The 14,179-nt window shown below is 58.0% G+C and overlaps 2 protein-coding genes across 2 annotated transcripts in view; both read left to right on the forward strand.

Moving 5' to 3' along the window:
- LOC103755319 (sodium-coupled neutral amino acid transporter 3) overlaps positions 1 to 6,425 on the forward strand; it is a 15,623-nt gene extending 9,198 nt beyond the window's left edge. Inside the window, exon 14 of the mRNA XM_029958347.1 lies at positions 6,304 to 6,425. Within this exon, the coding sequence (XP_029814207.1) occupies positions 6,304 to 6,425 (122 nt within the window). The remainder of the gene's footprint in view (positions 1 to 6,303) is intronic.
- Positions 6,426 to 7,744: 1,319 nt separating this feature from the next.
- GNAI2 (G protein subunit alpha i2) lies at positions 7,745 to 14,073 on the forward strand. The gene is made up of 8 exons (XM_018068558.2): positions 7,745 to 7,855; positions 8,025 to 8,166; positions 8,546 to 8,706; positions 11,133 to 11,261; positions 12,417 to 12,546; positions 12,770 to 12,923; positions 13,292 to 13,498; positions 13,640 to 14,073. The coding sequence occupies exons 1-7, from the start codon at positions 7,851 to 7,853 to the stop codon at positions 13,480 to 13,482; spliced, it is 912 nt and encodes a 303-aa protein (XP_017924047.1). The 5' UTR covers positions 7,745 to 7,850; the 3' UTR covers positions 13,483 to 13,498; positions 13,640 to 14,073.
- Positions 14,074 to 14,179: the final 106 nt, after the last annotated feature.

Genomic DNA, 14,179 nt, shown 5'->3' on the forward strand with positions numbered 1-14,179 from the left:
GCCCCGCCCCAGGCTTCCGGGTCACCGCCCCCCCCGAGTGGGGTGCTGGCCTCGCAGCAGGCCTTGGGAATCCCCCCCAGAAGTGCGGTGTTGACCCCACAGCAGACCCTGGGGATCCCCTCTGCGGTGGGATGCCTTCCCCACCCCTCTGTAAACAAGATGCCAGCCCCACTTCAGACTTTGGGGATCTCCCTGGGAGTGGAGTGCTTGCCATACAGCAAGCCTTGGGTGTCCCTTGGGAGTGGGTGCCACCCCACCCTGGGCTGGGGGGTTCCCCCTAGAAGTGGCTGCCTCTCCAGTACTGTACTGTTCCCCCAGCCCGGTCCAGCCTGGGCACAACCCTTTGGGACACAGGCAGGGGCATCCTCACCCTCCTGTTGGATGGACCTCCCCCAGCAAAGGCCCTGCAAGCCCAGGCACCCTGTCCTGCCTGCCCAGGACCCCCAGCTGCCCAGCTGTGCTGGGGAGTTCCTCTGTGGGCTCCTCTCACCCTGGCCTCGGGTTAGCTGTGGTGGAGGTAATGGGGTCGACAGGCACCCGTTGCCCTGTGCTTCCCCCCTCTGGGGCACTGGGAAAGGCCTGAGCCCCTCCATCACCTCCCCTTTCTGTGGGTAGCGGGAGGCTCAAGCCACTGCCCATGGTGGGCAGGACCCCCACAGCCCAGGGGCTCTCTGCCCCACGGACACTCGATTTTGGTGCTGATAACGGGCCGCTTGCGTTCTTCAAAGCAGCCCAGCGATGCTCCCGTGGGCGTTCACAGCCCTGCCCTGTGCCTGCGGGCAAGGCAGCCACTTCGTTATTTTAATTTTTTATTTCTTCTAATGACTCCCAGTTGGGCTGTTTATTCCCTTTACAAAATTCCCAGGGAGAGCCCCGCTCCAGGTGTGAGGTGGGAGCGCGCGGGGCTCCCACGGCACTGTGGGGCTGTGGGGTGGGCAGAGGGATCCCTGGCAGAAAACGTCTTTTGGGTTCATCGCCGTCGGCAGAGGAAGCTGCCGGCAGCAGGAAGTCACGCCGAAATCCGGCAGCCCTTTATTTGCTCAGCCCCTGCCTGCCTTGAGAAATACGTAATTAACACCTCGAAACGCTCCTTTATCAGAACGCCTCGCGTGTTTTCGTTTTGTTTAATTCTGATTTTGTTTTTGCCTTGGCGTGAGCTGTGCTGGTAGCAGGACCTGTCGTGGGGGTTTTTGGAGGGGGTCTGTGCTGTTGGGGGGGCTCACTGGTTAGGCACACTCTCCGCCCCACTTCTTTTTGGGTGGGGGGGAAGAGTGAGGGGAGTGAAACCCCCCGTGGGGTTTGTGGAATGGTGGGGAAACACGTGGTCCCCCTTTGCCGTGAGCTGCTCCCGTGCTGGCCTCGCTGCTGGCTTGGCTCCTCTCGGACCGCTGCCTGGTGGGGAGTAATGGGGATTGTAGCTGGCCAGGGGGTTTGGAACCTCCTATGGGAGGCTCCTGGGACTGTCTGGGATGGGAAGCATCACTCCAGTGGCACTGAGCGTCACCGAGGGGTGGTTAGGGTCTTGCCAGAGAGCAGGGATCATGGTCTGGGCTGACTGGCTGATGTCCTTTCCTGGGTCTCGGTCTGTCCCGAAGGGGAGGTGGGAGGAGGAGGAGGATGTCCACACTCCCTTCTGCTGGGGCCGGCATTTACGAGCGGCATTTCTGAACTCAGTTGGTTTCTAAAGCCAAAAATAGAGCTCAGTGGCTCTTTCTGTACATTTTCTAAGCTTTTTTTTCCCTTCCCCTTGAAGCTGTTGAGGTGTCAATAGCATCAGAGCCTTGGGTCATCAGTGCCCATTTCTGAACCCAGCCATGGCCGGAAAAATCCTTCCAAGCTGGTCAGGGAGTGGCTGGGGAGGTGTGGCCAGCACTGCCCTCCCACTCGGGGGGCTGCTGCTTGTAACATCCCCCACCTCTTCAAGAACCCCTTTAGTGGGACCACAGTGCCAGGGGGTGCTCTCACTACCCTGCTGCTCACCCTTCCTATGGCTTTTTTTTTTCCCCTATGGTCAGGGGAAGCTTTGAGGAGACCCAAGGCCTCACACGAGGCCAGGTGGGCGCTTTTTGGTCAACCCCCTCAGCTCCTGGTTGCATTCAGCAAGGCAGAGCTCCACAGTCCTCCCCTGGGGGCTGCAGCCCTCCTGCCTCCTTCAGGAAAAGGGAGGGGCAAAACCTAAGGAGAAAAACAGCTTTACCCTTTGTGCCGCATCAACCTGCGGCGTGAGGAGGAGATGCCTCTTCCAAGCGTGGCATGTTTTTTGCTGGCAACCTGTGCTGTCCCACAACCAAGGCTTGGAGCTGGGGCACCGCTGCCGGCAGGACGTGGTGTGAGCAGAGGGTGACGGTCTCGGTGTGCGGCAGTGGCATCGCGACTGTAGGACCATGGAGGGCTTGGGGCTGACTGGTGCAGCTGCCTTGGCTCTGTGCCGTGCCCTGTGTGTGATGAGCCTGCTTCTGCCTTTCCTGTGCTGTGGCAGTGAGCTGGAGAGGGATGGACACACTGTCAGTGCAGGACCCCTCGCAATGGAGTGTGGCTCCGCAGGCGTGGACGCAGCACCGTTCTTGCCGTGCCACCTCTCGATGTCTGCAGGTTTTCCTCTGCTGGCAAACACATTGTGTGCTGGAAAGTTTGAAACTCCGGTGTCTGACAGGAAGACCCAGACAAAGCGATCCTCCCCAGACGAAGCAATTCCCCACAAACAAAGCAATGTCCCCCTCCCTGCCACTGGAAACCTGCTGTCTCCCAAGGTTTTGGTGCTGGGAGAGGCCAGGAGTCACCACCGACAACTGAAAGCACCTGGAGCATCTGCCTTGTGCAGCAGCATTTCTAGCACCTCCTGGTGCCACTGTTGGCTCCTGGGCATCACCAGGACTCAAACCCCTGAAGCCACAACCTCCTTCTGGAGGCTGTGTTCTGACCATCCCACCTCCCTGCCTGTGGCAACTGGGATACTCTGGGCGGGATGCAAGATTGGCAGCAGGCAAGCGATCACCGTGTTCAAACTCCCTTATCCCTTATCTTCGGGGCATTAGGAAAGCAAAAGGATTTCTCAGCTGCACTAGAGATGGGGAAGGCGCTGGTGGGTTGGTCATGTCGATCCCCAGAGGTTTGCAGTGCTGCAGGTGCAGACCCCAGGACGAGGACGCTGCCCTCGCACCCCCCTGGCGCGGTGGCACCGGAGGACGTCACGCAGGAGCTGCCTGTTCCAGCCGTGGCCAGGGCAAGGGCGGCCAGGGCAGGGCTCGGAAGCCACTTTGTTGGTTTTTTTTTTTTAGGCTTGCATAAAAATAGAGGAAGGGAGGGACCAGCTGTGACTTTCAGAGGCTGTGTGGCCCCGGCACTGCCCTGAGTTCCGTATGAGCCGCCTGGTTTGTTGTGCTTCATCCTGTCTTGGGGAGTTGTTTCTGTCCTTCCTCCTGCCCCAGCCCTGGGTGATGGGCTGTGTTGCCTTCACTGTGACCACAGACCACGAGGTGTCATGGTGAACAGGGAAAAACTCAGTGCTGTTAGATCCAGAGAGGACCCCACATCCAACCCCCTGGAGCTGGTGTATGAACTTGGGATGGGTTAGGGTGGGATGGGATGGGAGGAAGGACCCCAGCACCCAAACCCTGGGATGAGTCACTCTCATGCCCCCACTGGTGAAATCCCAGAGGCAGGCAGCTGCCCTCTGCTCCAAGATGAGCACTTAGGCTTTGCCCAGGGGAAGCAGCAGGCTTATATGTATATATTTTACATATATTTTCACATACTTATTAGAAATATATTTTCTATTTTAAATATATATAAATCGCATTTTGTGTATATATATATGTATACACACATTGCTCTTTTGTATGGAGCAATATATACATTGATTTATGTGTATCAAAAAGTGTATATATATATATTGCTTTACCTATATATATTTAGCTTTATGGAAGAAGATCTCCCATGGTCTGAGCCCACCCAGGGCTGTGGGTGCCAGTGAGTGCTGTGGGATCACGGTGTCCCCAAGCACTGTTTATAGCCAGGGCTGGCCTGGCCTTTCCGCAGCCACCGGGTTTCCTGCTCCAGGCCCGGAGCGCGGGTTTCCGGGCTGGAGACTGGTTGAATCACCAGAGCGGGGGGAGCTGAGTAATCCTCCATCCCACTGGTGGGAAACTCAGGTGGGGGGATTTGGGTGCCAGCGGGTGAGCCCCCATCCCGTCAGGGCAGCATGGAGGGGATGGCATGGCTGGCACCCAGTCCTGGGGGCACTCAGCGGAGGGGGAGAGGGACAACTCTGGCTGTGGCAGGGTCAGAAACTGAGCAGCAAAGTTCCAGGATTCCTGGAAAAAGCCCGGCACAAGGGTAGTTTTGTCCAGCTTGCGAACACCGGCGGGCCTTGTTGGCATTTTCCATGCTCCCCCTGGGAAACCATACCCAGCCCACCTCCTCCCTGTGTGCTCCGAGCATCCTTCCTGCTGCCAGTTTATTTCTATTTTATTTACTTTTGTTGGGTTTTTTTTCTGCATCTCCGTCGGCTGCCTTGGACAGGCGGGTCTGTGCCTCCCTAGTGCCCCCCAGTTTTTTGAGGTCCTGCCTGGGGACGTGGCATCCACCAGCTGTTGATGCACAGGCTCCTTCTGGGAAGCAGCCAGCCCTGTGCTGGAATGGGACGGCCCTTGGGAAAAACGCCCTATGTCACCGTGGGGTTTTAAAAAAATGTGATTATTTTTACAGCAATTTTCCATCTATTTTGGGTAGGAAGGAAAATGTTGAGGGGAATCTCTTTTTATTGTTAGTTTTTGAGTCTTTAGGGTAACTCTGCTTTTAAGACACCCCTTTGACAGTCCCATTTGATGATGGGGACCCCACAGGTGCTGAGGGGGGGTGGGCTCCACAGCCATCCCTCTGTTCAGCCATCTGTCTGTCCTGCAGGGAAAGGAATTGGTGTGTTTGTCCAGAACTAAAACCTATCAGTAAATCCATGCTCAAATAATAGCTGCTGTTTGCCAGGCTGGGAAAACTTGCCGGGACAGTGTCTGGGGATGGGGCTTCAGCTGCTGGGGATGGAGATGGCTCTGGACCCACTGGTGGATTGAATTCCAGTTTTTCCCCCATAATAAGGCAAATTTTCCAGCTGTGCATCGCTTCCATCCATGCCTGGATATTTGAAGGCATAGAACGTGATGGTGCCGTGTGGAAAAATGGAAAATCCGCTCTTGGTGATGCGGGATGAGGTGGATCCTGAAACCTGTGGCCAGCTCCTAAAATATAGGGATTACATATGTGCTGCCCAGAACTATGTGCGTATATTGCATTAAATATCTACTGCCCAGAAAGCGTCATAAATCGTGGGCTGCAAAATATATATGTTGGCTCAATAAACTTTTTGCCAGTTGATCAGCAGGGTGTTCTGGAGCTGGGCAGCTGCTTGCTTATTTTAAGTTTTGAAGATTATTTTTAACAAAAAAAGGAGGAAATGAGCTCTAGAGAGAGCTCTCCTCCTGTTTTGCCAGGCACTGCTCTGGGAACTGCCTGCTCCTGGCAGAGAGGCAGGGCTGGAGGGAGCACAGCTGTGGGGTCAGCCCATGGTGGTAGGGAGGGTCTCTCTGTCCCCCCTGATGCTGCCAGGGGGGGCTGGAGGAGGCAAAGCCCCTCTGACAGCGCCTCGTCCTGCCTGGGCTGGGCTTGAGGGTGGAAGCTGGCTGTTGGCTTCTGGCCCAGGAATTGTTTTGGGGCTGAATGGGCGGCAGCTGGGGTTTTCCGGGGATTGGAAACCCTTCCCCTCTGCCGCCCTCACCGGGGGGGCCGGGGAGGGTTCCCCACACAGGAGGGAGGGTATTAATTACACAGGCTCTTGTGCTAGGTGAGCTCCTGGTGGCAGGCAGAGGTGCTGACTTGAAACAGGGGGAAACAGCATGGCCACCTTCCTCATGGAGCAGGGAAGAAGCTGGGAGACGCTGGGGAAGTTTGCGAGGAAATGGTCAGCCTTGGTGATGGTCACCCTGGGACTGTCACTCCTGCAGGCAGGAGGTCCCAGGGGGATTGTTCCCTCCTGGCAGGGAGCAAATGTCAGGATAAGGCAGAGCAGGAGAATGGGAAACAGCTGTCTGGCTGTCTGGCACCTCATCCTAGGGATGCTGATAAGCAGGGTCCTTGCTTGCCATGTGCCTCAGTTTCCCTGTCCAGGCACCCGTCAGGGAAGGGCAGGGTGAGTGCAGCTGGCTCTAGCTGCCCGACCCAGCGGTACACGGTGTCAGAAACCAGAGGTATTTAATGGAAAAAATGAAGGGATATGCTGAGTCCTTCCCCCCTGCTCCCAGCTCCGGGCAGGAGTTGCCAGCACTGACCACGAGCGCTGGCTGGACTGCGCTGGGTGCCGCGTCAGCATCCTGAGGGCGCCAGAGGAGGATCGGTCGGCAGTGCCGGAGAGCCCCTGCAGTGCCGAATGGTGACCTCTGAGCTGAGCAGAGCCTCTCCCTCGACACATATGGCAGGGAACCATGGAGCAGGGTGCTCATGGCAATGAATACAGGATCTGCATAGCCTCAGTGTGGCCCTGGCATCAGGGTGCTCTGTACCCTGAGCAGTGCTGCCGTGGTGTCCCTGGGGGTACATGCCCATCACCTGGGTGGCATTCAGGCCGGGGACATGTGCAGAAGGAGTTTACTCCCTGTGCCATGTCCCAGCTGGCATGATGGGTCCTGTTATTGCCAGTTAATTTTAGCATAATCTCCTTTTTTTTTTTCTAATTTTTTTTTAACCTCCTTGTAATCTCTCTGCCCCCTCTGCGGCTGTGCTGGCGCAGCCCTTGGGGCCCCCCATAAGGGCAGCTCCGTGACCAAGGGCAGTGTTGGGGAGACAGGAATGGACTGAAAATGGACAGGAAGAGGACACAGGAATGGACTTGGCTTGGGGAGATCCCCTGGGACCTGCACCCAGAGGCAAGGACCACACTGGTCCTCAGCCAAAGAGGCTGGTGAGGGTCTCGGGGCGAGACAAGACAGGCACTCATCCATCTCGTGGGGACAAGGGACATGCACCGCCCCTTTCAGCTTCCCCTTTCAGCTTCCCCTTTCTTGCAGCCGGGGTGACTTTGCTCCTTCCCTGCTTGCAGCCTGGGGAGAGAGGGCTGGGCCAGGCTGCACGTTGCCTGCGTAGGGATGACATCCCTAAGGGGGACAGGGTGGAGGAGGGGGAACCTTGGGCACCCTGGTTGTCCCTCTAAACTTCTGGAACCCTGCGTTTGGATGCTGAAAAACAGAATGACCCCAAAAGCCATCGACTTTCCCTGCTGGCAGCTGCCTCTGCAGTGAGCTGGGACACAGGACCCGGCAGGTTGGGAAGTGTGTGCTATTTAAGAACCAACCTGGGGGCGGCTGGTCCCGCTGGGATCGCTCAAGCTGGCTGGTGGAGGTGGCAGCTTCTTCCTGAGTTCCCTGCCCATACCTGGTGACATGAGCATCCCTGCATCCTGGCCTCTGCCAGCTCCAGCCGTGGGCACGCAGTGAGCATACCCCAAAGCTGGGGTATCCAGTTGGCTGTGGTGTGCTGGGATCATGGGGAAATGTTAGTGTGTTGGTGCCATTTTCCTGGCCCAGAGCAGGTGTCATTTCTCCCCTCAGGAACTATTGCAAGGTCCCCCATAGGCTCCCCTTTTCCTCCCTCTTTCCTGATATTTCCGGTGCCCATCCAAACATCCGCTCTCACCAATGCTGGGAGCTCTTCTCCAATGGCTGAGGCACCTGCCATGTTCCCTCCCTGGGCTGGAGGGGTGTCCCAGTCGGGTGGGGGTCCCTGGCTTTGAGCAGGACCTCATCTTCCCTTCTCATTTCTCCGCAGGTGCCGGCGAGTCTGGGAAGAGCACCATTGTCAAACAGATGAAGTGAGTGGTCCCTGCACTGTCGCTGTGGGCAACACCACTCAGACCTCATACCTTTCCCCTCGATTGGGGAAGGCTTCCCATTGGTGTTGCCACAGAGCATGGGTGGGGAGCAGCACCCTGGGGTGCCCCCCAAAGGGCTGACCTTGTCTGTGTCTCTCCCCTGCTCCAGGATCATCCACGAGGATGGCTACTCAGAGGAGGAGTGCCGGCAGTACAAAGCTGTGGTCTACAGCAACACCATCCAGTCCATCATGGCCATCATCAAGGCCATGGGGAACCTGCAGATTGACTTTGGAGACTCCTCCAGAGCGGTGGGTGCCCTCCTGCTCTCACCACAGCTGGCAGGGATGGGGGTTCTCGGGGGCTAAAGCAGATGTGCCCAAAGCTGGACCAGGATTAAGAGTGGCCCTGCCCAAGCCCTGCTGTTCCCTGGATGACTGTGTCCTCCTGTCTCTGGCACTGAAGATGGGAGGACCCAAAGCATAATCCATGGGTGGCTGCACTGGCACAGCCCCTGATGGGTGCAGGGGTGGGGGTCCTGCTGCTTCCATTGGGTCTCATCCCCATCCACCACAGGAGCTTCCACCGTGCTGTCTGTGTGGGATCCGTTGGGCTCCAGTCAGGTCCTCTGGAGCAGAGTGAACTTTGCTGATCCGGTGCCGGTGCTCAAGCTCTGTTTTTTCCCTGCAGGATGATGCTCGGCAGCTGTTTGCGCTCTCCTGCACCGCTGAGGAGCAGGGCATCATGCCGGAGGACTTGGCCAATGTCATCCGGAGGCTGTGGGCTGACAACGGGGTCCAGGCCTGTTTCAACCGCTCCAGAGAGTACCAGCTGAACGACTCTGCTGCCTAGTGAGTACCCCTGCTCCTCTGCCCCAGCTTGGCTGATCTGGGCCCTGTGGACCGCGGCGCTTTTATCGAGCAGCAGAAAATCCCTGTGGGGGCCTCTATTCTCCATTGCCAGGCTTGGGGCTGGTGCTGCCACTTCCCACGCGATGCTGGGGCTGAGCTGGAGCAGAACTGGGAAGGCGGATGTTTCGAAAGCTGTTTCCTCCTCTAGTGGGGTGCTGTGTCCCCTGGGAGGGGGGGCACTGGGGCATCTCCCTCCTTCCACTGCTCGGTGCCCGCTGCCCTTCCCCAGGGGATGCTCCTCAGTGGCTCCCCTATATGAACACAGCTGGGATCCTGCCCACCCTCCTCACCCTTCATGGGCCATGAAGGCAAGAAAAAACCCCAAAGAAAGCACTGGGGACACTTAGGTCTGAAGAGGATGAGTAGAACGTTCAAGAGGCTTTTGTTTTTCTTTTTAACTGATTTTATATGGAAAGACGGCTTTAAACTGGCACATTATCCAGCAAACCAGTGTTTAGGTAGATAAATTGATGCATCTGGTTGGGTTTATCCTTGAAGAGATTAATAAATAAGTTAATCTGCCTAATGTACCGTTGCTGGAGAGGGCAACACAGATGAATCTGCATTTAGCTTGCACAGTGCCCTCGTGGTAAAGTGTGGCAGGGGAGCTCATGGTGTGCCAGGAACACCCCGCCAAGCCTGGCTCCACCAGCACGCTTGGGACTCACTGCCAGCCCAGGGCTGTCCAACCCCGAGCTGTCCCCTCCTGCGTGGCACTGCTGGGTCCCCCTTCTGTACTGAGGTCGTTGTGGGGAAGAGGTTGCAGGAAAGCTCATGGCAAGTGCCAACCCTGGAGAAGCTCCTGGCAGAGCTTTCCCCCAACACCCATGGGTTTCACTTCCTCCTGACTGGCACACACCCGCCCTCCCTGGCTCCTGTCTGCTCAGCCCCATCACTGAGGCATTTCCCCAGCAGTGGGTGCAGGTTTGGGGACAGGGGACACCCGGCAGGTACCTGGCAGCTCACACACAAAGCTGGAGCAACTGTATTTGCACAGTGTCTACGAATTGTATATTGCTGTTAGAGCTGTTATGGAGCATGGCGGGGGCTGGACAACCATTAATTAGGAGTGCCCTCAAGCTGTTGCTCCAGCCCATTTCCAGCCCTGTAGAGATGCTAGTGCGGTGGTTGATGCCCTGCCCATCCCGTGGGAATGATGTTGTGCTCACTGTGCTGCTGGCAGAGAGCAGCCCGGGGATAAGGAGCCCTTTGCTGTGCCTGGCACGCAGCCCACCTGTGCCCCAGCCCTCTGCAGCAGCTGCAGCCTCCTCCTCCACAGTGCCTTAGGATTCCAGGAGCTTGGGGTGCCAGGGTGGTGCTCACCAGCACCCTGGGGCTTGGCGCAAGGTCCGAGAGCCGCTGGCGTAGCGCAGGGCCCTGCCGCGGTGTTTCCTGTTTTTTTGTCAGCCGGAGGCTGTCTGTGTTTCCGGCTGTTTTTGAGCTGCTCTGCAGCGACGACGTGCCGGCCCCCCACCCTCACACACACGGCAGGGTCCTGGTGCACCTCCAGCCCGGCCTTGTCCCGGCACGCTGCAGGGTTTCCCAGGAGCTGGCGAGCGGCCGTGCTGCCGCCAGAGCCAAGGATCCCTATGGCCTTGCGGGCTGTAATCTGGCTTTCACCAGATTATGACTCTGCAAATACCTTAATTAAGACAAGCCTAATTTGCTTAAAGGAGCCCGTTTGCAGTAACCCAATTAAAGCAATGTGAGCTGGAAAAATCAAAACCCGCCTTGATCCCCCCCGGCAGTTCTTGGTTGTCACGGTCACGGTGGGCGCTGCGCCTTGGGGACCCGGCCACCGCCGCTGCTGGGAGCCTGTGTGGGCAGCAGGGCAGGCGATGGCCGGGGATGGCCGCAGTCCCCCGCTGTGCTGCTCCCTGTCTCTCTGGCCGCCCGCCTCCCGCTTCCTCCCAGGACGCCGTCCCTTTGTGTTTTTGACTATAAATGGCACGGCGCCATCGATTGTTTCCGCCGGTGCTGCGGCTGGTTGCCATAGCGCTGAATATTTTCCCCTTGCCATTTCCCCCCTGTGCAAACGGCCAGGGGGACAGGGTGAGCCCCTCTGCTCTGGCTGCATCCTCTGCCTGGCTCCCAGCACCAGCACACTGCCCCCCAGTCCCTCAGTCCTGTGTGTCCCGTGCCACCCCTGGTGTCCTGCCCTGCCTGTGTCTGGCAGGGACACGGGGTGACCCCGGGGTGCAGATGGGGCCCCCACTGTGCTGCCCAGCTCGGCACTGCTCACCCTGAATGGACGATGCTGGGAGATGGCCAGGGGATGTCTGGGATGGTGTGGGAATGTCCTGTGGGATTTGGTGGGTTGTGCCCCACGGTCCAGCTCCCACAGCACCTTTCCTCTTACTCCCCAGCTACCTGAACGACCTGGAGAGGATAGCCCGTGCTGATTACATCCCCACCCAGCAGGATGTGCTGCGCACCAGGGTGAAGACCACTGGCATTGTAGAGACCCACTTCACCTTCAAGGACCTGCACTTCAAGTATGTCCGACCCTTTCCCTTTTGCCTTTCCCATGGCAAAAAAAAAAAAAACCTCCTCCCCATGCCGGGATGGATCCTGGTTGCATGCTGCATACACCGAGTTCCCCTGCCCCGGGTTTGCTCATGGTGGGAACTGCTGCCTCAGAGAGAGCGGAAACCGCTGAAAGAGCTGGAACGGCCTCAAAAACGCGTCGCAGGGCTCAGCCCAGGGGCGGATCCAGGCTCTGGCACGGAGGGGAAGGGGGAAGGCATCCATCCTCCGGGTGCAGTGACGCTGCTTCCGTTGTGGGAAGGGCACTGGGGAGGAGCTGGGGTCTTGGGGTCAGGCACTGGCACTGCTGCCTGCTGGCACCCCGCGGTTGCTTTCCACTGAAACCCACGGGAAATAGTCAGGGCTCCAGTTTCTGAGGCAAAAAGCTGGCATTGTGCACATCCCAGGGGATTTAGTCCCATGGCAACAGGGCTGATGTCAGAAGGATCTGCTGGGGTCCTCTCTGAATGCAGGAGGCTCTCAGGGACCCCTGTGCCACCCTGGTGGGATGGAGATGCTTGGTCACACATCACCAGGGCAGTGCTTTGGAGGTGGCAGTGGTGGGGGTCTTGGGGGGGTGGGATGCAGTGAGTCCCAGTGGGAAAGCCTTCCTACCAGCCCCAGTGAACGTGGCCATGGTGCTGCTGCTGTGCTTTTCCCTGTGGAGGCAGGGCGTCCTCTGCTGCCCGTGGCAGGAGAGGCACACAGTGCACTGGGGTCATCCTTGAGCCCTTGTGCTCCTGCAGTCCTGCTGAGCCTGCAGCCACTTGGCTTCCCTTGGTCCAAGGTCTCTGGCAAAGCCCAGCAGTGCCCACTCTGGAACAGGTCCCTGGGAAGCATCACACTGACACCTCCTGGGAAAGGTGGCCTGATCCTGCCCTGGCTCACATCAGGAATCCGCTCCAGTTGGGAAAAGAGCCTGGACACTGCCCTGTCCCTGAGATAGGCAGCAGGTGCCAGGGCAGATCTTCAGCACTGGCAAAACCCTTGGGCAGAGGGACTGTGCTGTGCCCATGCCTGTACTGCTCCTGCTCTGGGCAGCTGGGGACACTGAGTCAGGGCATGGGGCAAGGGCTGTGGGGGCAGGAGCTGCTGCCCATCCCCACATCACCTCTCTGCTGCAGGATGTTCGACGTGGGTGGCCAGCGCTCGGAGCGGAAGAAGTGGATCCACTGCTTCGAGGGGGTGACTGCTATCATTTTCTGCGTGGCCCTGAGCGCCTATGACCTGGTCCTGGCTGAAGATGAGGAGATGGTGAGTCACAGAGATGGAATCAGTGCTGTGAGCCATTCCCTCCTTGAGGGACTGGGGGAGCACCCCCTCCTCTGCAGGCTGCCAGTGTGGTCCAAGCCTTGCAGGCCCATTGGCATCCCCTGCCTGGGCAGGCAGGAACATGGGAGGTGGCAGGGTGGGGAGCAGTGGGGTAGGTGCTGCTTGGGGTTCCCTGTCCAGCTCACACTGCCATCTCCCCTACCAGAACCGGATGCACGAGAGCATGAAGCTGTTTGACAGCATCTGCAATAACAAGTGGTTCACAGACACGTCCATCATCCTTTTCCTCAACAAGAAGGACCTCTTTGAGGAGAAGATCGTGCACAGCTCCCTCACCATCTGCTTCCCCGAGTACACAGGTACCACTGGGACCTGCAGTACCCCCCTGGTCTCCTCGCAGGGGTATTGGGCCGAGTAGTAGGAGGTGCTGGGGATGGAGATGGCTCTCCTGTTGAGGAGCAGTGTGTTGGGGCAGCAAGTGGGGTGTGGTGGTGTTTGGAGTGTCCCAGGGGATGGGGGAAGATGTGGGAGGACACAACACGAGGGGCAGCAGCCCTAGGGCATTAGGTGAGGCTCACTCTGCCTTTGGAACATCAGTTTGGCGTTGGGGCAGTGGCTGTGGCAGCACGGGGAGCCAAGGCAGGCCCAAAACTCTTTGGTGCCAGTGGCAGTGGGTGCCGGTGGCCGTGGGCGACTGTGGGGCAGCCCAGTGTCTCCTCCTCCCCAGGGGCCAACAAGTATGACGAGGCAGCCAGCTACATCCAGAGCAAGTTTGAGGACCTGAACAAGCGGAAGGACACCAAGGAGATCTACACCCACTTCACCTGCGCCACCGACACCAAGAACGTGCAGTTCGTCTTTGACGCCGTCACCGACGTCATCATCAAAAACAACCTGAAGGACTGTGGGCTCTTCTGAGTGTGGCGCTGCCCAGGTGGGTGATGATCCCAGTGGTGACCCCCCCAAAATAGGGTGGTCATGAAGCATCCTCTGGGGATGGGCTGGGCACTGCCTGCCACCTGGAGGCTGCCCCCTGTCCCCAGACCCTCCCCTGCTCACCTCTACTCTCTTCTAGGACCCCCAAAGGAAGGACCACGCCACCCCCCACTCCTGCTTCTCTTTGGATTCATCCCTCCGTCCCCACCCCATAAAGAGACTTTTTGGGTGCCAGCACGGTGGCAGGGCTCATGTCCCTCCTGCCACCCGTGCTTGCCCCCCACCATTGTCCTCCTCCTCCTCCTCGCCGGCGTCGCCCTTCCCAGGGAAGACAAGGTTTTAATCTTGGTTTGTAACCCCTGAACCGCTCCAGCCCCCACTTCATTCACTCTGAGCCCTGGTGCTCTTCTCACTGTTTACATTGCAAGTGTTGCTGGCATGGGGGGCACAGGGTCCCCTCGGGGATGCCCACCTGGCCACAAACACGACCGATGACATTCCTTTTAGTAAACCAGAAAAGAAAGAAGAAGAAGAAAAAAAAAAAAAAAAAGGAAAAGAAAAAACAACCCAAACCCAAAACCATGCAAAAAATACCACACCACACCGGTTGGGGCCAGGTTGCTTTTTAAAGAAACCTTTTTACCAAACTATTTAAAAGCATCAAGTGCTACGTGGTGGC

Source organism: Manacus vitellinus, unplaced genomic scaffold, assembly GCF_001715985.3.
Source record: "Manacus vitellinus isolate BGI_N305 unplaced genomic scaffold, ASM171598v3 scaffold_14_pilon, whole genome shotgun sequence".
In the NCBI taxonomy this organism is placed as follows: domain Eukaryota; kingdom Metazoa; phylum Chordata; class Aves; order Passeriformes; family Pipridae; genus Manacus; species Manacus vitellinus.